Source organism: Hydra vulgaris, chromosome 01 (genome assembly GCF_038396675.1).
Source record: "Hydra vulgaris chromosome 01, alternate assembly HydraT2T_AEP".
Lineage (NCBI taxonomy): Eukaryota > Metazoa > Cnidaria > Hydrozoa > Anthoathecata > Hydridae > Hydra > Hydra vulgaris.
Genome location: NC_088920.1, coordinates 37,243,940 through 37,269,795, shown reverse-complemented (window position 1 = coordinate 37,269,795; position 25,856 = coordinate 37,243,940). Strand labels below are relative to the sequence as shown.

Here is a 25,856-nt window from a genome sequence, read left to right as displayed (position 1 = left end):
TTTATTTTTTGCCGTACAAATATATACAATCCGTAAGTTAATAACAAGATATATAGGTAGCAGGGACGAGAAGAAGACTAATATGTCTTATCGCCAAGCCCCTAGATAATTTCCATGTATATAAAGTTTAATTTAAAAATAAGCAATTCCGTCAACTATATAAAATAAACAAGTTTAAAAGTGGTAAAGTAATAAATAAAAATCTATTATTAAAAAATTCTATTGGCTTACACATTTTCTTCTAAAAGCACGGTAATATTTTGTTTATTGAAAATGCACAATAAAGTAATAAATTAAAAAGTTAATTATTTTATGAACTTATCATATTATATGTTGTCCCTAACTTTAGCACGAATTCATATCTATAATGTTATATTTTAAACCGGCATTTTGAAATTTTCCCGTACAGATCCCTGTAAGATAATAAACGATAAAAAAGCAAATCACCTGCACATAAACGAAAGAAACCCGAAGTTTACGGAGACATGCCTTAAACCACATAATAATCCGTGTTAAACTCAATTAAAAATACTTGTGAAATCAAAGTGGTTTTAGTTTACGCTTAAACCGTGACAAACTTGTGTCTATACTGGTTTCAATTAAGCACTGGCTTATTATTATGCGGTAAACTTCGATAGCAATTTTTAGATAAGGATTTCTGTGCAACAAGTTACGATTGCGCTATTTAGCTAGGTAATCGCGAAGCAATTTTCTGCAATAAAGATTAACCATTGACTAATTGAAATGCGACATTTTACTATTTACAAACACCAAAAATTGCAGCGATTACGATTAAATTGCGTTTTTATCGTTGTTCTTGCAACATACTGGAATTTTAATAAAAAAGTTGCTGTTCGTTGCAAAGATCGGTATTATCGTCTAAATTTTAGAAATCTAAATGTTATAAATTAAATTTAAACTTAAATTAAATTAAATCGTAATTAAATCTTAAACTTATAGTTATTTTCGCGTTTAATAAAAAAGTCGCAAAAAATCCAAAAAACTGTAAAAAGTAAAACAGACTAATAAAAATAAAAATAAGAACTGGAGTTATTTATTTATTAATGAAATCGACAAAAGACTATTTATTAGAGGAAGATGTCTGTGATCTAGATTCTGTATTACACGCGGAAGTCCTGACAGATGTAGAATTTACTTTGTAGATGTGGGTGTGTCAATTTCAAAATTGATTTCATCTAATAACCCATAGGTGCATGTGAAAAAATTTGACACCGTGAACTTTTGGATCCACTATTAAAGGTTGATTTTGAAGTTGATGATTGAGGCTCGGAACCAACAGAGATACTGAAGAATACTGAGAAAATTGAATAATTTTAGTGTTTTTGGTTTTGAAAATCGAGGATTGAGGTTTTCCTGGTTGTGGTTGATAATGTATCCCATTGCTTAGTGTTTGATTTAAGCCCAGCATAGTTTGGATTTAAATTGCACCACCGCTCTATAACTATTTCTCAACCCAAAGAAAAAAAATTTTTGGATGAAGAAGTTACTGGTATTTAAAAATAACTTTTTGCAAGACAAGCAAGTAAAGGAGGCTCCTAAGTATTATTTTTCCATCTTGCTAAAACATCAACATTCTTAAAGGAAACTATTTGCCATAAATTTGACAAATTGCAAAATACCGTAGAAGCATCGGTGATTTTTATTTCAAAATTGCTAACGCGATAAATTGCGAAATGATTTTTATAGAAAAAATTGCTGGGCAATTTATTGCGCGTCAATTTTTATACAAAAAATCACGTTCAATTCAATGCGATTTTTTTTATCGCTTTTTATAATTGATTTTAATATTGATATCAATTTTTTAAATTATTGCGTAATCAAAAAAATTGCATTTGTGCTAACAGCCTATGGGGTAACACCAGTGCCTAGTTTTAATTCTGAATGAGAAACTAAATGTGCCGGGTGTCTGCTGTAAGAATATTTTTAACTACTCAAGTGACTGTTTTATCATAGGAAAAATGTTTAAACAAGCTTAAATTAATAAAAAAAACTTGATTACGATTGAATACGAAATAGCTTAAAATATTAGCTGTAGTATAATTTTAATTGAGAAAAGAAAAAGCTGCAAATATAAATAAACTTATCTTGTTAACAATTTTCCAAACTTAAAAAGCAAAACTTATCTTAATGATAATAAACATTGGGAAAATAAAAAATAAAATTTTAGGCAAGGGACAAATTTTAAGCCTTTGTTCAAAGTTGTATTTAGCGCTATTGATAAAGTTGCATGATAGAAAGCTAAACCAGCCAAGTTTTCTGTCATGTTAATAGGTGGAAATTTGCTGTGAAGTTTGTAGGTTTTAGTCAACATAAAAAAGAAAACAGAGGAAAAGGAGTCCCTTTTCTAAAGGACTTCTTATGTCTTTTTTTTTGTCCCTTCTTATGTCCTTTTTTTTAAGAGTCCCTTTTATAAGGGAGACTGTTTATGTTAGTAAGCGCAAAAAAAGAAAAACATTTGCAACGGGCACCCATTTAGGTAGCTACAGTGTTCCCCTCACCAACCTTCCTCCAACCTTTTCCTTCGATTAAAGCAAATCATCCTCAATTTATCAGTAAGCTGCACCTGTGTTTGAAATTTTTAAAAAGATTTTGAACTAAGAGTTTTTTTAACTAAGAGTTTTTTGAACTTAGAGTTTTTTTGAACTAAGAGAAATTTTTAAAAAGATTTTGAACTAAGAGAACTGCATCACACGGTTTAATATCAAACATCTGTTTCTCTCATAATACTACAAGAAAAAATTCATTTGTTAAAATTTGCATTTGCAAATGTTTAATTTTTGAAAACTTAAATCAAATCATTCCATTTGAGATATTTAATTCCTAAGTGTTTTAAAAATTTTCATTTTGAATTTTTTTTTTTTTTTCTTTCAATGCAGTCAATATACCATCAAGCACATAAAGTTATTTTGTTTGGTTAATTTATTATTGATAAATAATTAAATTTAAATTTAAACTTTCCTTCAATGTATGTTCAACGTTAAAAACAAACGTTGAAAGTTTCAACTTCCCTTTTTTTCAAACACCCCAGCTTTGCAATCATAGCAATTAAAAATTTGTCTACGCAGATACAATTGTTACCTAATACAAAATTATTATAATAATAAAGATTGTTCAATGTATAAGAAACAACTTAAATAAGTTATTTAATATTTCAGAGTTTTTTCAAGAGTTTTAATACTAAAAAAGTTAAAATAAAGTTTCTAGTTTAAAACTTTATTTACAAGTAAGCACGGGACGTGAAAAAGACGGCATTTAAACGTTCAAAAGACGTTTTTCTTTTTCACGTCTGTGAAAAAGACGTCTTTTAAAGTAGTTACAGGGCTTCTTTTCCTTAAATTAATTAGAAACCTTGATATAATTAAGTTTACCTGACCGTAAGTCTTAACGTAAACTACTTTTTGTTGAGAAATCGTAAAAAATTCCTCACCTTCCTCACCTTCCTCATCTTCCTCACATTCCTCATCTTAATATATATTTTAGCATAAGATAAATGGAAATAAAGAAGTTTTGACCATAAAATTTTGAAAATGTAGAGTACTTTTAACATTAATTTAACCTTATTTTTAATCAATTTAGTATTTATTAAACTTTTATTTTAAAAGCAATTTGGGTGCCGAATTCTCAAAACTCTATTTCTAAGATATAATATTCTAAGCTCTAGAAAGCCTCAACCAACTGATCCGAAATGCAAGATTTGTACCACGCAGCAAAAATATTACGACTTAACACTATGAGAGATCAAATCCTGTATCTTTTTATTAGATCGGATCCATAAAGTTTAACCATTTTATATTAGATGTACTAAACTAGATAAACTAAATCTTAAAATGTAAAAGACATTTAATATTTGACTTTTTTATTTTTTTTTTTATTTTACGTGTTGGAAGAGTTTTACGCGTGCTAGCGTGCACTTTAGACACGCATAATTACACGATTGCGTGTGCGTTGATTTAATGATAATATATTTTGATTCACGAAACCTAAATTTATAAACAGTGGTTGCAGTTGTTTAAGCTCTCTAAAACGCGTTTAATTGCGTACATTCGTGTTGTACGGGTGATTAATGATGCAAAAAAAAATTTCAGATCCAGATTTGAATTCATTGACCCAAAAAATCCTTACTTGGATGTAAAGTATCTATATAACTCTTGCTTATCTAAAATTTTGATATTTTTTTCGCCGTTTTTAACTTAATCCGCCTCAATCAACTTTTAATTATTTTATGTAGCGCAAGTCATTATGGATTATTATGCAAACAAAATCATTTTGTGACGTCACAAAAGCCCTACGTTATTTAATAGTTCTCTAAATAAAAACTTTATGAACCACATGTCAAATATGTACTATTATATCTTATAAACTGGTTTGTTAATAAACCAAAAAATAATCTTCTAAAGTATGGTGCAAAAAAGCTAAAATCTTCCTTTATTGAAATAAACAAGAAATATCTGATAATTTCAATGAATATATTTATACGCATCCAACTACGTCATTACAATTATAGACATCCAAGCACGTCATAATTACCTTTCCGACATTTGTTTTTGAAAGTTACGTTCTAAATGTCTTTTAAACATTTTTTAAACGTCTCTTAAACGTTCTTTACGTGAGAATTTAAAATACATTTAGAACGTAACTTTAAAAACCAAATGCCCGGTGGGTAGACTTTATAACCTTAAATACCAAGTTTTTACTCAAAAAGCAAACAGAAGGACTTTTAGATTTCGAATTTCATTTTTAGATTTTTAATGTCTATCCGTATAATAAGTACATACAAAACTTTACCTTAATCAATTTTTTAATTATAAAGCGTATGATATCAGGGTGAAACATATTTCTGTCTCGCCATTAAATAATTTTCGAATATTCACAAGAGCTCATAATTTATTAAAATCACTACCAAATAAAAAACAATAAATCCAAAAATAAACGAAATGCTATGGTAAGATGACTTACACCAACTAAGGTATAACAAAGGTGCAAAAAAGGTGTAACTTTTTTTCAACTAAGGTGTAGCAAAGGTAACTTTGGTGTAACTTTTTCTCAACTAAGGTGTAACAAAGGTAACTTTGCCATAATAATTTTCTGTTGTTAAAAAAAAAATTTGTTCAATGATTGCAATTAATTGCTACAGAATAAAATTACAACTATTTGCTTAATATTTATTTACTTTGTTAAAAGCTTTATAAACAAGGTAATAAGTTTGTAGCAAATATATCAAAATCCTAAAATTACTTAGGTAAATTCTTAGAAAATTACTTCGGTATTTTAAACATTTTTAATGTTTGACTCTCTAATGGTAATTTTTCCAATTTCAAAATTTTTAAAAAGGCACGATTATTTCACTCTATAAATTCTTTAATGAAAATGTTGAAATAAATTTATTTTATGACTTATGGTTTTCAAACAAACTCATCGCACTTCAAAGCCTGACTAAAAGAATTAGTATCTGAAAATATTTGGATTTGACATCGTTATTGATTTACAAATATTTGTTGACACCCTATGTTGAGGTTGACACCCAATTTGAGGTAAAAAAAAAAAAGGAGAAAAACTGATATTTATAATTAGTAATGGAAAAAAATTGGTTCCCTACTAATGATATTTACTCAAACTTACACCATTGTCAACATGGTGTTAAATAGAAGTGGCTCAGGGAGGGAGTAAAGAACAGAAGATTTAAATTATTATAGACAGATAGATAGATCTTTTGTTTCCAATTTATATAAACAATATGTTTATAGCTATGAAGTTTTTCATTTTTACATTAAATTAGGTCAGCAATTTGCTGACCTAATCTAAACTTAATTTTAGGAAATCAAAAAAAAAATTCTTAAATAAGACAACAAATTTTACAACTGGTAGAATGTCAACAATCTATTTTATTTATAATAGTAAAACTATTTTTTTTATTATTATCAAGTGAAGGCGCAAAAATCAGAACAAAAATTAAAGTTAAGCAGAACGTAAATAAACAGTGTTAAAAAATAGGGTGTTAATTACCTTGGTGTAAGGTTGAACAAAAAACTAATCTGGACCTACCATTATAATAATATCTCAGGCAAATTAACCGAAATTTTTTTAAAATAAAATTTTATGTAAAACAACACAATTCTTTGCAAAAAAAAAATTTTTCCTAAATAACTTGCACGTACATCTTTGAATTGACTTTATGTTGAGCTCCGAATCAAAAGTTTAATTTGTTTATTTATGCACAGCTGCCTTAACAAAATGCTGCCACCTATATTTAATGAATGGATCACTCTGTGCAATAACTTTAACAGTCAATATACAAGATATTCTCATAGAGGTGGCATGTCCAATCGTAATATTCTTTATTCAATTGTAATCGTTTTTTTCACTCCGCAATAATGGTTTAAATCATCTACAAAATTAAATTGAGAACATTTATTTTTATCATATAAAAAATTTTTTTTCTTTAAATAAACCGAAAAAACAATATATATATCTTTTATATATATATATATATATATATATATATATATATATATATATATATATATATATATATATATATATATATATATATATATATACTAATTAATTATTGCTCTGTTCTTTAAGAACATTGAGCACTCTATTTGTAAAATACACTAACATAATTTACACATATATATATATATATATATATATATATATATATATATATATATATTATATATATATATTTATATGTATATATACAAAATTTAAAATTAAATATATATATATATATATATATATATATATATATATATATATATATATAATATATATATATATGTATGTATAAAATGATATAAAATTAGAACTAAAGTCAAACAAAGCTTAAATAAAAGCGGACAAAACATCAAATATTTATAAGTTGTCCAAAGAAGAATATAACCACCTTTTAAAAAATGCTTTTACTGCCACCTACAAGAAAGCTGACCTAAAATTAAAAGATAAAATGAATAAAGAAGGGAAGCATGTTTTATAAAACCATTATGTTTATAATAAAATCAAGATAAACCGGTCTTCTAAATGTTTTTTTACTTTAAAAGACTACAAACAAAATTTTGCAAATAACCCTACGGACTTTTGAATCAAGCAAAAAATAAGATAGGAAGAATAAGCAAAATTATTTTATCAAAAATTAACAACAAACTCCGAAGTAAGTTATTTATTAACCAAAGGCAAAGTACTTTAAACTTAACAAAAGACTCCCTCGGACTGTTGAATTGAGATTACCTGCCACATCAGTAAATGAACCTATTTTCTATAATGCTACCCCACCTTATGAAGAAGCTTTAAAAACGTGTGGCTATAATTGTAAACTGAAATACCAACCTCAAGTTAGCTTAACTAAAAACAAAAATCGAACGCAAAAAGTCATACGGTACAACCCTCCATTTAGTCAGAATGTCGAAATAAAAATAGGCAGTCGTTTACTAGCATTAATTGACCTGCACTTTCCAGTAAACCATAACTTTCACACGTAAGTCTATAATTAGTTCAGATAACCACAAGATTTTATACAGTAATACAAATTTGAATGCAAGAACTTGCAACGGCATTACAAAAACCGCTTGCCTTTGAACAATCAATGTTTATTAAGTAATATTGTTTATCAAGCTACTGTGATAAATGAAAACCCTAATCCTAAAGAAAAAGTATATTTCGGTATTAGTGAGACACCATTCAAGCTAAGGTACGCAAATTATTTAAAATCTTTTAATGCCGTGAAATGCAGAAATGATACCGAGCATTCAAAGGAGATAAGGAGTTTAAAAGAAAAAAACACATAAAAGACACAATAAAGTGGTAAATTTTAAAGCGCTGTAAACCTATCAAGACAACAAACAAAATTTGTAACCTTGAAATAATATCTAAGTGTCGTCATTCCAACAAAATTCTACTATACGTCCAAAGTCGTTCTACCTTAATTTTTAATTCATTTGTAAAAGAGTTTGCTTTTAAACAGGTTTTTCTAACGGTGTTTTTTTATGTATTTAATAGCTGATGATTGGTGTGTATGGCACGAAACTTTAAGTACTATTAATTGTGTTGTTTTTCATTTAAACAAAATTTAAATATTTATAGCCCTATTATAGTAATATTGAGCACTGTTTTACGTTCAAGAGTTTTTGTATTATTTAAATATAGTATAATACATAAACAACCAATACAACCAATATAGTATAATACATAAACAACGAATCAATATATATATATACATATATATATATATATATATACATATATATATATATATATATATATATATATATATATATATATATATATATATACATAATTTTTAATTTTGTGATCTGGTTACGGGGGAAGATGGCTAACTATGCCTTTTCTTTCCCTAGCTTCATTAAATTTAAAAACTATTAACAACTCTACCTAAAATACATTGAAACTTACCTAAGTTATCTCAAATACCTAAATTATCGCAAAGTATAACATTCTAAAAAACTCCACCTAGAGTACCACGCATTTGCAATAACACAAATTTTAATATTTTTTTTCAAGCATAAAGTAAAACTTATGCAAGTAAAATCATGTTAACAAATTTAGGAAAAATTAGTATTTTAAAGTACTAGCTATAGCTACACTGCCTATTATCATACACTACCTACCAGTTTCGTTACACTACCTACCTACCAGTTTCGTTACACTACCTACCTACCAGTTTCGTTACACTACCTACCTACCAGTTTCGTTACACTACCTACCTACCAGTTTCGTTACACTACCTACCTACCAGTTTCGTTTAACCCTTTTTTTTTATTTTTCGTTGAGTTGTTATAGAAAATTCCATCTTGGCCCACCTTTTTTTTTATCTTTGCCGTTTAATAAAATTTACTATAAGAAAGATCGTACATATATAATAAATGGCCGGAGCAAGAAGAATACGTGTATGTTGTATCAAATGTATACTATTTTAGCGGAGATATTCAATTTATAAATGGTTTATATCTAGTTTGTGGTTATACTGCTTTATTGAAACTATTCACTTATTAATTTATTAATAAATTTTAATTAGTTTATATTATATTAGTAAATTTTAATGTATTAACTCTATATATTATTGCCGAACTTTATAGTAGTAGTGCCCCTTTGAGCGTGTTTGACACGGAACGTTTGACAGCCATTGCAACCGAGAGAGCAGCACTTTTTTATATGAAAACGTGAACAAAAGTGTATGCAAATATCTAACATACGTACACTTCAAATTATGTAATTTTAAAACATACTAAAACACTATAAAAAGTTTTACATTTTATTTTCACTTCAAAATTGCATTGCGGCAACATCTCTTTAATTTTTATCTTTAGCATTTATTTTCGTTTTATCAAGTCTTTTAACTATTATAAAATTTTAAAAGTTTAGGTATACAACATGCAAGCATAGCCGAGTGTTAATTTTTACTTACTTTGCTTACTTATGTCACTTATGCCAATTTTTTCCGGCGCACTTAAGGCAGTTCGCACTTACGCTAGTATATGCATATATATATATATATATATATATTATATATATATATATATATATATATATATATATATATATACATATATACATATATATATATATATATATATATACATAAATATCTATATATACATAAAAATATATATATATATATATATATGTATATATATATATATATATATATATATATATATATATATATATATATATATATATATATATATGTATATATATATATATATATATATATATATATATATATATATATATATATATGTATATATATATATATGTATATATATATATATATATATATATATATATATATATATATATATATATAAATATATATATATGTATATATATATATATATATATATATATGTATATATATATATATATATATATATATATATATATGTATATATATATATATGTATATATATGTATATAAACATATATATATATATATATATATATATATATATATATATATAATATATATATATATATATATATATATATGTATGTATAGTGTTAGATTATTAAGTGTTTTAGCGATATTTCTATAATAAAAAGTTTTTATTCTAATGATTTCTTTATGATTTTTAGTAAAAAGTAAAAACACTTTATCAGGAAGAATGTCTTAACATCAAAAAGTTCAATTATTGAAAAAATATTTCACAGGACTGTAGTTTGCATTAGACCTGCATTATGAGGATAATTTTAGTTTTGGTCATTTGTTTTTATAATTTTTTAAAAGGTATTTATTTTCATATAAAGGCGATTCTACAAATAAAATGAGGGGGGGGGGATGAGTTCTTTAAACGTACTTCTTCCGTATAATCACCTCTGTTTTCATGTTTTCATTTAAAAATTGGTTTAACCTTCCGTGGAGCAAAAATGTTTCAACAAATATTGAAAAAGCTTTTTTAAAAAACAGACAAACATTTCCTTCCCTCTAATAAATTGCACAAAATTTTTAACAAAAATTAAAGTAAGCTGTAGCTGCACAGAAAATATTGAAAGAATTATAAAGGACCAAAATATTGCAGTGAATTTCTTAAAAAATTATTTTTTGAAAATTGTAATTGCAAACGAAAAATTGACTGCCCAATGAATGGCAATTGCTTATCAAAAAATACTATTTACAAAAGCATGGTTTCCTTGCAAAACAACCCTAATAAACAATACGTTGGTTTAACCGAGGGCGAATGGAAAAAACGTCATGCAAACCACAACTAATCTTTTAAAAATACTGAAAACAGACTATGCTGTCAATATATATTTGGCAACTGAAAGAAGAAAATAAACTAAATTTAATATGATATTTAGTATGATTTCTTGACCAAGATCGAACTAAATTTAATATGATATTTAGTATGATTTCTTGAACAAGATCGAACTAAATTTAATATAATATTTAGCCTTATATAACTCACATCTAGAGAACAAGAGTTATAATTTATATATTAACATGAGTTATAATTCATATTTTTATAATTATATATTTGCTATGTTTGTATACTTTAAATCTCTTTAGATTTCAATAAATTTACACAACTGTTAACGGTAAACAAACTTTTAATAATAACCTTCGGTTAGAAATAAAAATTTAATTTAACATCCAGCTCTTCCCCTCATCCATCCATCCCGCCCCTTCTATATCTCTACTGGTGATTCTAGTTCTGCTAGTTTGCATAGTCAACAAAAACATGTTTGAAATATTTATAGAACAAAGAATATTATGGAAACTAAGAATTTAGAAATAAATATAAAAAACAATCACTTTACACACTTTTTATGAAAAGTCTCTAATTATCCTGTCCTGCTAATCGTTTATCTGTTTAAACTGAGATAAAAAAATTACTTTTTGTTTAAATTTTCTTCATATTTATTAAATTACCGAAAGTTAGATAAACAATCATGAAACAATTGAAATATTCCATAAAAAGTACTATATTGATTTAAATAACTGATCTTTTAAATAGCACTTTGACTGCGAACAAAAGTTGCCATTTCATTAACGCTTATTCTCCTTCCTCGAATTAAAGATTTTGGCTTACAAAAAAAACTTTTAATAAAAACGTTAAACCCTGCATGCATTCCGTAAAATATTATAGGGTTGACACAGGAATTAGCTACGTTGAAAACTTTAAGGAAAGAGTTCAAGCTGTGTAGTGCTTTTGATAGTTTCATACCATTACCTACTAGCCATGACATCAAAAATGCAAACTGAAGTATATCTCTTGGTAATGTTAACAGAAAAAACACAATTGTCATCACGACTAACAAACGAATTGTTCTGCTATTGTCTTTCTTACGTCGTTTACAAGCGTTGCTTCCAAGCATTTTCATTAAAGTGCTAGTGGGACTTAAGTGAAGCCTTTTTGAAAATATTCGGTAGTTTGTAAAATTTATGACAAATAATAGTGTACAATCGTTTAAAATAAAGTGTATTATTGTTGGAATACTGTACGTCTTTTTCCTTGTATCCCTTACGTTACATTGATTATTTTCTAAAGAAATATTTATGGAATAATGAGCGTTTATTACAAGAGAGTATACTAAGACACAAAAAACCCATATTTTAATGTGAAAAAGTTTGAAATGGCTTTTAAACGGATAAACAATGGCGCGATGTCTATCGAATGATAATACAGCGATAATTCCTCCAGACATTGTTGTAGCAACTGTTCCTAAAGGAACTAATATTTTGCAACTCCAATAACCTAAGTGCCATTTATGATCTGTTACATTCCAATACATGTACAACGCAGAGTTTAATGCAGCAGCGAAAAAATCAACAAGAGAGAGTAAACTAAATAAAAATTCTGATATTCTACGTTTTTCTGTTGCAATCCCTAGAGGTTTATCTTTGAAACGGAAGTAGTAGAGAACCAAGCCATTTCCTATAGTGCCAAACAAGAAAATAAATGCGAACAATATGAAAATAATGATATTTAAAGTTGTTACGCTATTACTATTGTGTGTTGAAGACACTGTTGTTATGATCGTTGTGTTTTCCATTCGTTTCACTAATAAACAGAAATCAAATTCATAATCACTATCAATAACACTTTGTTTGCACTTCAAATTTTCTTTGAGTTTTATTTAATTTAATTTTTTAATTTTTTTTTTTATTATTTTTTTTTTGATTTCTCACTTACAAAATAATGTTTGAAAGAATACCAAGCAATAAGGAAAGTTGAAATTTAAAAATGAAAGATTGATAAAACTCATGTTATAATCTTTATTTATTTTTTTATTTGCGTTATCCGATAAGTAAAAAATATAGATCAATATTGTGATAAAAGTATACTTTATTATAATTCTATAAAACGCTCGTAAATAGGTGTTTAAAGTATAAAATCGTATTTTGGTAAATAAAACTCAAGTTTTTTTATATGTGTGTTTATAATCTATATTTTTGTTACACAAACTGCGTATTTTCAATATTTCAAAAAGTTAGGATGCCTAGGTGGAGTGCAGTTGTCTTGTATTGTTTCTATAGAACAGCTTGGTAACATATATCACCTTGGCAATACAGCAATATATTATCACCAAGGTTACTTAGGTGATATAGTGGCATAGTTTTATATTATGCATTATCATTTCTGAAAATTATTTTTTATTTATTTATTTGTTTTTATAAACCTCTTATTTTTTAGCGTAATGCAATTAGGCAATATTATTTATTTTAGATAATAAAAACATCTGAGATGTATCAATATCTTAGGACCGAGCAAAAAACCGATATTGAGCGAGAAGATGAGAAATACCGATGTGAGCGGAATAATGTATCTTCTGTATGTGGTTCAATGTGTCTTATGTATTTTACGTAATAAAAACATGCAAGCAAAGCTTACAACATACATAAATTAACAACAACAAATAACACACAAAGAGATATACCTTTTGTTATGATAGCTAGTAGGCTATGTTGCACAATCTTTAAAAACGTGGTCAATCAAATATGCATCCATTCATTTATACGCATCCGTACGCATCCATTCATTTATACGTATGTGGATAATAGTTAGAAAACAGAATTTTAATAAAGTTCCGTCAATAAAAAAAGGACACGTAGTTAAGAAGAATTCTAAAGAGTTCTCTCTAGGTCACAATGAAGCTACACCCTGTATCCCTTTATGCATGCATAAATGTTTACAAATATAATTAAATAATCGGTCTTTGATCTGTTGTTGCAACATTTTTAATGAAAATTATTATAGAACAGAAAATGCACCTGCATTACATAAATAATGCAAACTGTTTTAAAAATTTTATTGAGTAATTTTAACATTTATTTACATCCAATTAAACTACTGCTTTATTTATATTGAATCTTTTATTAGTTTAAGAAACTCGCCTCATTCTCTCTGTAATAGAAATATGAGTATTAGATTTCTAGAATAAGCTAACTTAAGTTTTACGAAAAAAGCAACCAATGGCTATTTATACAGATTGGAAAATCTATTGCAATTTTTAAACAACGGAATAGCTTATAATCGTTTTTTATCAATTGTTTAGTTCTTCATTTGAGTGCAGACGCTGTTTCTCTTATATAATTCGTAATCTATAACATGAATATTTAATACTGTCCGATAAAAAAAAAACTGATTTGAATATAAGGATTTAGTAAGTTGTTTGGATATTATGTTGTTTATTAAAAATAAAGCGTTAATCTTTACTGTAATAAATTTCTCGAATGCTTCAAGGTAGCTTGAAGTATTATTGATGAGCTGACAAAGTTTACTTTAGTAAAGATTCTGTTTTATTTGATAATGATATCGAGATTAAGAAAACATTAGCACGAAAAATAATATTATTGAAATGCAAAGGAGTTATTGAACTGTTTTTCATTTTTTTCAATTTGTCCGTTGTTTGTACACAATACTTTTTTATTTATATAATAAGTATTGTTTAAAGATCTTTTATTATTTTCATTTTGGTTAATAATTTCAGGAAACAAAACTTCAAAATTAAAAATTTATAAAAATATATTTAAATAGACAACGTGTTCGGGAGCAAAAATATTTTATTGTTAAAAAAACTTGTATCAAATAAAGTATTGTGTTTTCAATTGTGTAAATTATTATTATTTTTATTATTTTTTATATAAAAAATATTTTTTTTAGAAAGCTTAAGAATAATGTTAATAATATTAGAAAATATAGCTCACTAATGTTTTACTGGATGGATTGACGCTTTTTTAAAAAGAATTAAAATTAAATAAACCATTAGTTTTACAATTAATGCTACTAGCAATGGAATTAATTTTCTTAATTAATACTATAAGTTTTAATTATAATATAATATAATAGATATATAAGTTTAAATTTAAGTTGTGATATAATATTATAGATATACAAATTTTATTTTTTGTGACGAAATATTTTTTTCTGTCACAACAATACCGCTCATTGTTGCATACAGAAAAAAACCGATGATACATTTGAATCTCTCTCTCTCCCTCTCTCTCTCTCTCTCTCTCTCCCTCTCTCTCTCTCTCTCTCTCTCTCTCTCTCTCTCTCTCTCTCTCTCTCTCTCTCTCTCTATCTCTTTCTCTCTCTCTCTCTCTCAAACACACGCACACACATACACTTCTGATTTAATAGCATAAATTTTCCAAAACAACTTTGTTCCAAAATTAATTCAAACCATATTTTTTTTATGTATTCATCATTTTTGTATTGTTTATTAACCCACTTTATGGTTTACTGTTGTCAAATTACGTCAACTTAGTGATGGAATTTATTATTGAATTATTACATACTTAACTGATGGCAGGTTAACTGAGGGGGAACGAAGCATTCCCCGAAGAAGGTGATTTTTAAGTTATAGTCTGCTTTTTGAGTAACATAATTGGCTAGTCGAGTATTTGATACATTTCAGTCGGGGGAGTTTTAGTTTTGAGGACCTCATTTTTATTTTTTTAAGGAGCCAGTTGGTACTTTTTATAGATCCCCGTCCCCACATTTTATTCGTGTCGCCTCTAATGGTGCTGTTACAACTCATCAACACTATTTTGTATTTAAGCAATATGCTTCTATAAACATATTGTTTAAATAGTTTGAGCAGCCGTGGCGCAATGGTAGCGCACTTGCCTCAGAAACAAAGGATCCGTGGTTTAAACCCCACCTCTGGACAAGTTTTGCGACATCGTTTAGGAAGGAGGCATGAACTTCCAATTAAATGCTCACGCACAGTGCTCTGTGATAAGACCTTAAGGAGTTCTTGGGGCACCTAAAAAAAATTTATAAAAAAAAAAAAAATTACAGTGTTTAAGCAATATGTTTTTTTAATGTCCGGAATATATTTCTTAAGTGTTTGAGCAATATGCTTCTAGAAACATATTGTTTAAAGACAAAATACGATTATTAAAGAATAAAAAATGTTAAAAAATAGTATTGTTAAGGAATTCTTTAACGTTTGCAATAAATTTATCAAAAATAAAAAATCTTTACAAACCTAAAAAACTTAAGGCAATTAATGCCTTGGTTATAATGCCTTGGTAACTGTTGCTTGGTAACTGTTGGTTATATTGTAAAAAAGTCTTCTCAAAAGGAATTAGTTTAACACTTGTCTTTTTAAAACGTGGTTCAACAGTTTCTAACATTTATTTTATTACATATGTTATACTAAAATGAATTTAACTTGCATTTTTATTAAAACATTTGGATAGTTAAGCGCCAAACAAAGTTGAAAAAAGTTAGTTTAATACAACAAAGTTGAAAAAAATTGTTTATATTAAAAAATGATTTATGAAGTGTTTCTTTGCAAACACCAAAATACTATAATTAAAATTTTTAAGAGCACTGAGCTGTAATTACTTTTAATTTTTTCGGTTTAGTGGCTTTTTTATTAGTAGTAGTTTCAATTATTTCGCCGTTAAGAATATATACAACGTACAAATATGACAAAACGAAATGGCTGGAGCAAGCATCATGACAATCGTATTTTACAAGTCCGTAAAATATTAAAAATCTTTACAAAACTTCAAGTATAAGATTGTCGTTTTTATAATAAAATGAATAAAATTCCATTCATAACAACATAAAATATATAAAAGTGTCAAAAAGAAAATAAATATAAGATAATTTACGAAAAGATACTACATGTTTAGATTAAATGAAACAAAAAAATAAAGCTTTTTAAACTTCAAGACTAAATATTCAAAAGTAAACATTTTTAAAGAAGTGTGATGAAGACATCGATATTAATAATAATAATAGTTGATCTTTATATAATTTTTAGTTTTTTGGTAGTTAACAATGTTAAAGTTGTTTAAGTTAATGCATCATTATAAATTTATTTTGATAACTTCTAAAAAAGACTGGCAATATTTAGAATATTTAAAACCCATATTTACTAAATGATATTTTAAATTAGTTTTGCGGAAGTGTTTGTTTTTTATTATGAACAATCTGTTTAAAACTTTTCCATAAAAAGGGTCCCCGATACTGAATAGAATAAGAACATAACTTTAGATTAAATTTTGGAGTTACAAAATTGTTTCTGTAAAATCTGGTGGGGGTATTTATGACTTATTTTAGAAAATATTGATTAAATATTGTTGAAGATAGTTCGTGTTTTATTTTATGCATAAATTTTAAGACTAAATATATATTAATTTTGTACACTTTTAATGATCCAAGTTTACTTAGAAGTGGCTCGCAAGACACATTACTTGTTGCTCCAAATACAATTCTGCAAGCATGTTTTTGTTTTAAATAAATTTTTTTAAATAAACTTTGTGTAATTTGTGCTTGTCTATACATTATTTCGTAAGTTAAATAATTATGTATAAAAGAAAAATATAAATTTTTTAAAGACCTAATGTTTAATAATTGTTTTGCTCTATACATTATTGCAATATTTCTTAAAATTTTTCTTTCCAGAAAGCTTATATGTCTTCCAAGATAAATTTTCATTTAAAATAACACCTAAGAAGTTTACAGAAGTTTGTCTAGTAATAATTTTTTTATTTATTTTCAGATCAGGTAATTTTAGGGAAAGATTATCTGTTTTATTTTGTTTATGAAATAGTATGTACGTTTTTTATTCCTTAATGTTTGAGTTTTTTAAGAAGAATGACGTGGTTAACGGTGTTAAAGGTTTTAGGCAGATCACTAAAAGCTCCTAATGTCAAACAATCATCATTGAAGGCTTTCGTTACATGGGTTACTAGCTCGGTCAAAGCGTGATCGGTTGAGTGATTTTTTTAAAACCAAATTGCTTGTTAAACAACATGTTGTTTACCGTTAAGTAGCTGTTAAGCCTATATATACATTATGAAGTATTTGTGTCATCACCAGATTCGAAGATAGGTGAGATTTGAGCAATTTTTAGTTTTTCTGGAATAGCACCTGATTTAATAGAAAGATCAAAAATGTGATATAGAGAGGATTCTATAATATTAAAAAATGATTTTACAACATGCACGCTAATTTGATCAAAACCTGCACTAGTGTTGTTTTTAAGACTATCTAGAGCAAATCGCAACTCATAAATACCTAGTTTAGATTCATCCATTACTTTATCATAGGTTTTTAAGTATAAATCATATGAAGAACTTGACGGAATTTTTTCAGCTAAGTTAGCCCCAATATTAAGAAAGAAGCTGTTCAACTTTTCGGCAATTATTGTTTTATCGCATATAAATTTACCATCTATTAAAAATTTTTTTGGCAGATTATTTTTTCATAACTTTTTGAATTGCCAATAATTTATTTAATTACCTTCCACGTCTTTATAGTGTTTCCGTTAGTTTTTTCTAACAACTTTGAGTAATTAAGTTTTTTGGAGTTTTTTCAAATATATTTTTATAATGTTTATGTTTGTTTCATTTTTATAATTTTTATTTTTTAAGAACTTTTCATACAACTTTTTTTTTTCGAGGATTTTAGTAGGCCCTTAGACATCCAAAGATATTGGAGTGACTTGGTATTTATAACAATTTTTTTCTCAGAAAACGCATTTTCATACTGATTACAAAAATGATGAAGAAATAGTTCGTAGGGATTGTTTGCCTCACTTGATTTTAGTATAAGGTCCCAATCAATCTTATATTTTAAAAGGTCTTAGAGCTTTCGTTAAAGACTTTTAAACTTTGCGTAAAATTATCACATTTCAACATATTCGTTGTATAGACTGGTTTGGGGCTAAGTCATCCATATTATATTACACCTTTTCAAGATGTAATTGAGAACTTGAAAGTTGTAATTAAGAAACGTAAGATGTAATTAAGAAGATGAAAGATGTAATTAAGAAACGTAAGATGTAATTTAGAACATGAAAGATGTAATTAAGAAACGTAAGATGTAATTTAGAACATGAAAGATGTAATTAAGAAACATAAGATGTAATTTAGAACATGAAAGATGTAATTAAGAAACGTAAGATGTAATTTAGAACATGAAAGATGTAATTAAGAAACGTAAGATGTAATTTAGAACATGAAAGTTGTAATTGAGAAAAGTAAGATGTAATTTAGAACATAAGAGTTGTAAATAAGAAATCGTAAGATGTAATTGAGAAGATAAAAGTTGTAATTGAGAAAAGTATAAAGAATACAAAGTTCTTTGTATTTTGAATTTTGTAGTCCTAATATACTTTGTAATTTAAGGCTGGAAATAATAATATAATATCAATAAAATATAAAAAGTCATAAAAAAGGCATTTGAAGTTTAGGCGGTAACTGGAAAAGTCCTATTGGGTTTCATATAAAACTTTCTTTTATTTTTGTTTGTAAAAAAAATTTTTAAATTTAAACAACGTCATTAAAAATCGTTGCAATATTCAGTTAAGCACCAGCTTGCGCGTCTTCCATATTTAAAATCGTTGCGTAATACGTGGTCGTATGTTGTACAGCGCGTGTACAATCACCTCCCATTATTGTATTTTTTGCCGCAATTACAACTCTTTCTAAATACTGCATTCGGTGTTCCATAACCCCAGCACCGAGTACAGGTGGAATGCGAATAAGATTTTTAGCTGTTATTTTTTTTTTGGACCAGATAGCTTCCACTGGGTTTAACATTGGACTGTAGGGTCCTAATTGTAACAACTGAGTCGGTGAATTTTCAAACACCAGAGTCACCCAATTGTCGTTTCGCTCAGCACAATCAATTACTCTTCTTAAATCATTCGATGAAGATAAAACATAATGTTTTCTTTCAACTTGTTCAGTTGGATGTATTTCATGTCTACAAATTTGACAATGTAGTTCTGGTTGTTCCAGAAGTGGTTGAAAACAAATTTGGTGAAATAAATGCTTGCACGGATTCAATTTAATAACAGACTTTCTATTCATAGTGTATTGACAAATAACACAACGATCTTTCAATTCCATTATTGTATTACTGTATTGCTGGTGCATACAAATGCTAAATTTAATATTATTAACTTATTAAAATGCATGTCCTTTAAGCTTACATTGAATTTGCAATTACAAATAATGTATTCTCATTTACATATTACGATTTCTTAATTACAACTTTCGTTTTTTAAATTACATATTGCGATTTCTTATTTACATGCTGGGTTTGTCAATTATATTTTAAAATTTCTTAATTACATGTTGCGTTTCTTAATTACATATCGCGACTTCTAAATTACATGTTGTATTTCTCAATTGCATCTTACTTTTCTTAATTAAAACTTTCTAGTTCTCAATTACATCTTGAAAATGTGTATTATTATTTTATTATACTATACTTAATAACTGTTAGTATGATTAAATACGTGTTTAAGACGTCTTAAACAAGTCTTGTGCCCACTGAGATTTACTTTACAATATGTAATGTATTGTAAACAAAAAATGTAAGGAATACGCGTATAACTAATTTGTAATAATTTGTACGCAAATATAAGTTACATTAGTTAAACACGCAACCAACAGCAAGTTATTCAAATTAAAAATTAGTATGCATAAATAGTTGAAAAAAAAACGAAAAAAAAAATGTAAAGCGAAGTTTGGTTTTTATATATTCTTCAGCTAGAAAAATAAAAAAGTATAAAAGGATACAACGTTGGAACCAAAAAGGAAATCAGTATTTAAAAAGTATCCATTGTGATATGAAGTTTGTCAATAATGCACAGTGGGCCATGGTGTGCAAAAAGTCATAACTATTTTAAAATTTTTTATTTTGTTACCCTGAACAATAGTTTAGGTCAGGAGTTGGTAACCTGCGACAGGCGAGCCACATTGGCTCGCGTGTCGCAGGCTCTTTTGATGTCAAGACGCGGCTCTCTAGCTCTGAGCGCAAATATTAAAATAAAGATGTTATTATCTCTTTAAAAACTGGAACTTTTTGTACTTAGTAACTTTTAGCTCTTATGTCCCATAAGAATACCGACCGCTGTATTAGGTGATTAAGCACTTTTCTAAAAAAGTCATGTATAATAAAAAAAATAAATTTATATGTGTTACTAGGTAATTTATATAACTGCAAATTTAAATTTTTATGTTAATAAATGCATTAGCTATCATTTGACATTTCTAATAAACTTTTCGATGATATTTAGATTATTTCGTAACCAATTAAATATAAATGGTTTGAAAAATTTAATGATCTGAAAAATCTTGTTTTTTTCCTACATATATTATGCTTATATTATTTTGACCATGTATAGCTAGAATTTTTATAACTGATATTAGCTGCATGAAAAACATAGTAAATAAGTTGAAACCAGTTTTGGTTGCGTATACTTGCAGTTGTAAACTATGTAAACTAATGCATTACACATAATTTTATACCGCAAGAACTGTCAATTAAACGGTTTTTTTTAAAATTACTATGTTTTGTTGATTTTACCAAAACCCTATATACATAGGTTGTTCAGATTATTGTGCATTAACATTACCTTATATACATATATGTATAATATATATACATATATATGTATATATACATACATACATACATACATATATATATATATATATATATATATATATATATATATATATATATATATATATATATATATATATATATATATATATATATATATATATATATATATATATATATATATATATATATATATATATATATATATATATATATATATATATATATATATATATATATATATATATATATATATATATATATATATATATATATATATATATATAGTTTGTTGCATTTGGAAAGCACGGAAGGAAAAAAGTGATTCTTAGGCCAACACGTACGTCACTTTTAATTACTTATGACTTTTCGTCCAACTTTGGCGTGTTAAGTCAAAACCATTGCGACTTAAGTCAAAACCATTAATTTATTTACAAATTAAAAAACCACAAAAACGCAAATTTAATTGACCAGAATGTTTTTAAAAACATTCTGAATGTTTTTGAAACATTCTAAATGTTTTGAACAATTTAAACAATGTTTTTATTTTTAATTTTTTTAATAAAATGTTTTTATTTTTATTTTTAAAGTTTATTTTGTGTTGGATTTATTGTATTGCATTTTAGATGGATAAAAATTGTTTTGCAATTGTTGCATTTGTTGAGGAAAATGATGATGTTGCAATTGTACCAGGTGCATGGCTGATAGATAAGGATATGTGTTATTGGCCTCCTTATACAAGCCAGCAAAGAAACAATAAAGCTGCCAAAGAGGAGGAAATGCCAACTGATAATTGGAGAAAGCATTCAGTCAGAAAATGTCAGGGACAAAAGGTAATGCACTCATATTTTAATTTAAAAAACAATTAAATGCTCTCTTTTTTTATGATAGGATGTAAAGTTATTGTTTTAGATTTTCTCTAAAAATGTATAATAAAATAGTATTTTACTTCTTAAATGATGTCTAACTATGTTTATAGTTTATCATTAATCTAATTCATTGTGCTTCCATTAAACTTGTTCCACAAATTTCAATACAGTTAATATAATTGTTTTATGTTGTGTTATTAATTTTTCTACAATTTTCAGAATCTTATGGAAAGGCTCAATTTTACCTTTCTAAAGCTACTGTCACATCAGATCTGCAGAGTGACGCCGAAAGTCAAAGATTGCATCCCAAACGGTAAGCTATTATAATTTATATCTAAATTTGGTACACACCATATTTATAATGTGAAATGTATTGGTTTGCTTGTTGCACAACATAGTGACCATTGCTCAGTACTGAGCAATGTTACAACACATGTTGACAACATGTGTTGTAACATTGCTCAGTACTGAGCAATGGTCACTATGTTGTGACTATGTTAAATTCTTATATTTATTGGATTATGAACCAAACTGCACAATATCATGTAACTAAATTACTGCCACAACATTGTTGTAACATTGCTCAGTACTGAGTACTGAGCAATGTTACAACATTGTTGTAGCAGTAATTTAGTTACATGATATTGTGCAGTTTGGTTCATAATCCAATAAATATAAGAATTTAATCCATACATTAATTTGCAAGTTTGAATAAATTTACATGTTTGTAGCAAACTATCGGGTTGATATAACATAGCTTGGGCTGCATAAATACTGATGTGTCCTTGAAATATCTATGTTTTTTTATTAAAGTTGACATTATGTATGTATTTATTCCACCTTTATTTTATGTATATATTTATAAAACATATACATAAAATATATACAACAAATAATAATATAAATTCAAGTAAAACAAATGTTTTACTAAATTTATATTATTATTTGTTGACTATGTATATACTTATTTTCTCAGTCAATGTTTAACCTTGAAATTGTTTTCACTGCAGTGTTATAATATCTTAAGGTATTATATGGCATTTTATAATGTATACTTTAGGGTATTTATAAGATACCATAAGATAGATTTCTTTTTAATCATGTTTTAATATATGACTTTTATGTTTAGAATACAAAAGTATCCTGCTGAAAATTATGATAGTGACTCTCAAGATTATTATGAACAACCACAATTTAAAAAATCTTATCTGCTACCACCTGCTCCTATAGTCAATAAAGAATGGAACATAATTGAAAAAAGTGATCGAACAGCAAAAAAAAAATTATCTCCTCATGCATTAACACCTCCTCCATTTCCTAATGCAAATCAAACATTAATAAAAGCAGTTGTTTCAAAAGAAGAATTGTTAACTAGCCAACTTCAAAATAGTTCCTCAAATGACAGTAATAATAATGTTAATAGAGAACAGCTTATTGAGCCTGAGCTTGTTAGCAATGCTGAAACTGTTTCACTAATTTCATCAACTACTGCCTTTTCATCAACTACTGCCACTTTGAACAAGATTCTTCTTCTTCAAGTGGAACTTAAAGCTGCTATGAATAATATGCAGAAGCAAGTGAACAACAACACTGCCATGTTACAGTCTCTTACACAAGGTTGTAAAGATGATGATGATGATGATGATATATTTGATTCTCTTGATTTGCCGGTTTGTGACATCGAACAATTGCAGCAACTTGAGGATGCACTAAAGCTGGATAAAATTGTTTTTATTAAGCTTGTAAGTTTTAGAATTGTTTCAAACATGATTTTAATAATTATTTTTCCAAATTTAATAGTTTAAGTTTTTTTAATTTATATAGTTAAAATTAAAGATTAATTTTTGTAAGTGGACCAATGACTTATGTCTTAACCTAACAACATAATTCAAAAATTCATTTTAAAGCGATGATTTTTGTGAGAGGCTATTGTTTTGTGTATATATTAGTGATTCTGAAACAGTAAAAATGTTATTTACAATATTTTTCAAATTGTAAAACTTAAGGACATAATCTTTGTCAATAAAGAGCCATACTGATTAAGTTGTCTAAAAAATGCTTATGAAAGTTTGAGAACTAACTGAAATGGTTATAAATATATGTAATTACATGAAAATTATCTTTTTACCTAACCAACTGGTAATTGGTTAGGTATAGAACTTTTTTTTAAAGGATTTATTGGAAGAGCTAATAAAATATTTCCTAAGTCAAAACATTTTAATCACATCTGTAATTAGTTTGTAGTATATTGCAATTTTTTTTAGATGAAGGGAGTAGCAGCAAAAGGCGGGCAAAATCTCAAGGAAGCCACAAAGCGAATGATATCATCCGTAAGAAATAACGAAGTGGCAAAAAAATTGAATTGAACGGGACAAAGTGAACTTAGTAAAAAGTCTTTCCGAGCTCTTAAATTTTGTCAAGTTATTGAAAGTAAATTTTTGTAAGTTATTAAATATAAATATTTAAAAGCAATTGTATGTAATTGTTTTTTTTTACTTAAATGTCATTTATTTAATTCTAATCGTTGTCATATACTAAAATCTTTAAATATGTTTGACGTTATTCAGAATATTTTGTGAATATCTTAAAGATTATTTAACTATATTATTTGTAAAAATTTTTGTGAAAACACTTCGTATATGACTTTCATGTTTATAGAAGCAATACGAAGAAATTTGTCAACAAAAGATGCCACAGACAGCGAAATTCAAAAGGCAATTGTGGCTTTCTTGTCTGGAACTCTCGACAGAAATGGAGGCAGAAAAGAAAGAGCCAAAAGAAAGTCCATTCAGAAAGCCAGTTCAGCAGAAAGTCGTGGTAATTTCAACCGTACCGTCCAATCATTAACATCGAAATCTTTACCGCCATTATCATTACCACAATTTGAACGCTCTATTTCTAACGAATTTGACAAAGATTAATGTGCTTAGGGCATCTTACATGATCTGTTTTATATGTTTTGTATGTTAATTGTATATTTGGCATTCTTTTACAAGTTTTTCTATTATTAATGATATATGAGCATATAACTTTTGTTTCTTTTTTTTTTTGAATTTCTTTTAAATTAATATACCTAAAAAGTGTATAATTAGGAAAACATTCATACATAATAATGAGATAATATTTTTATATAATTTATTTATAATTATATATATATAGGTATATAAATAATTAAGTATATATATAATGATGATAAATTGAATAATTAGGTAAACGCGTATTGTGGGCCTTTAATGGACCCACGTTGCAACGTGCGCTGGTTGCCTTGGCTCTGAATTGAACCAGCACTGGGTTACCGATACCGGCCCATTGCAAAACCAATGGGCAAGCCGGCGCTGGTACAGCACTGGCGTGCCAGGCCTGGTTCGCTATTGGTCCAAATAGTGTCTGCTTATTGGGATATGACATTTTTAAGTTTTTTGAATCTCTCATAGTTTATGTATTGATGAATGATTAGGTGTGTCTATATCTAATCCAGTATCTTTAACTAAAAAATTGCACACCGCTGCAACTTTTCTTGATGATAACTTTGCTGCTGTTGATAATTTCAAAACTGATGAAGTTATGCAATTCTTCTTCTTTCTGGTGTTAGTATCGGGTATTGGTTTGTCAAAACATTCAT

At 26.9% G+C, this 25,856-nt stretch overlaps 1 protein-coding gene across 1 annotated transcript; it reads left to right on the top strand.

The window, feature by feature from the left end:
- Positions 1-22,038: 22,038 nt before the first annotated feature.
- LOC136074874 (uncharacterized) lies at positions 22,039-25,267 on the top strand. The gene is made up of 5 exons (XM_065787104.1): positions 22,039-22,198; positions 22,454-22,547; positions 23,364-23,976; positions 24,499-24,674; positions 24,893-25,267. Exons 1-4 carry the CDS (start codon positions 22,183-22,185, stop codon positions 24,598-24,600), a joined length of 825 nt encoding a protein of 274 aa, XP_065643176.1. The 5' UTR covers positions 22,039-22,182; the 3' UTR covers positions 24,601-24,674; positions 24,893-25,267.
- Positions 25,268-25,856: the final 589 nt, after the last annotated feature.

Coding starts and splice junctions, on each gene's coding strand:
- LOC136074874 (XM_065787104.1), top strand. Junction 22,548..23,363: donor CAAAGATTGCATCCCAAACG/GTAAGCTATTAT, acceptor TTTTATGTTTAG/AATACAAAAGTATCCTGCTG. Junction 23,977..24,498: donor AAATTGTTTTTATTAAGCTT/GTAAGTTTTAGA, acceptor AATTTTTTTTAG/ATGAAGGGAGTAGCAGCAAA.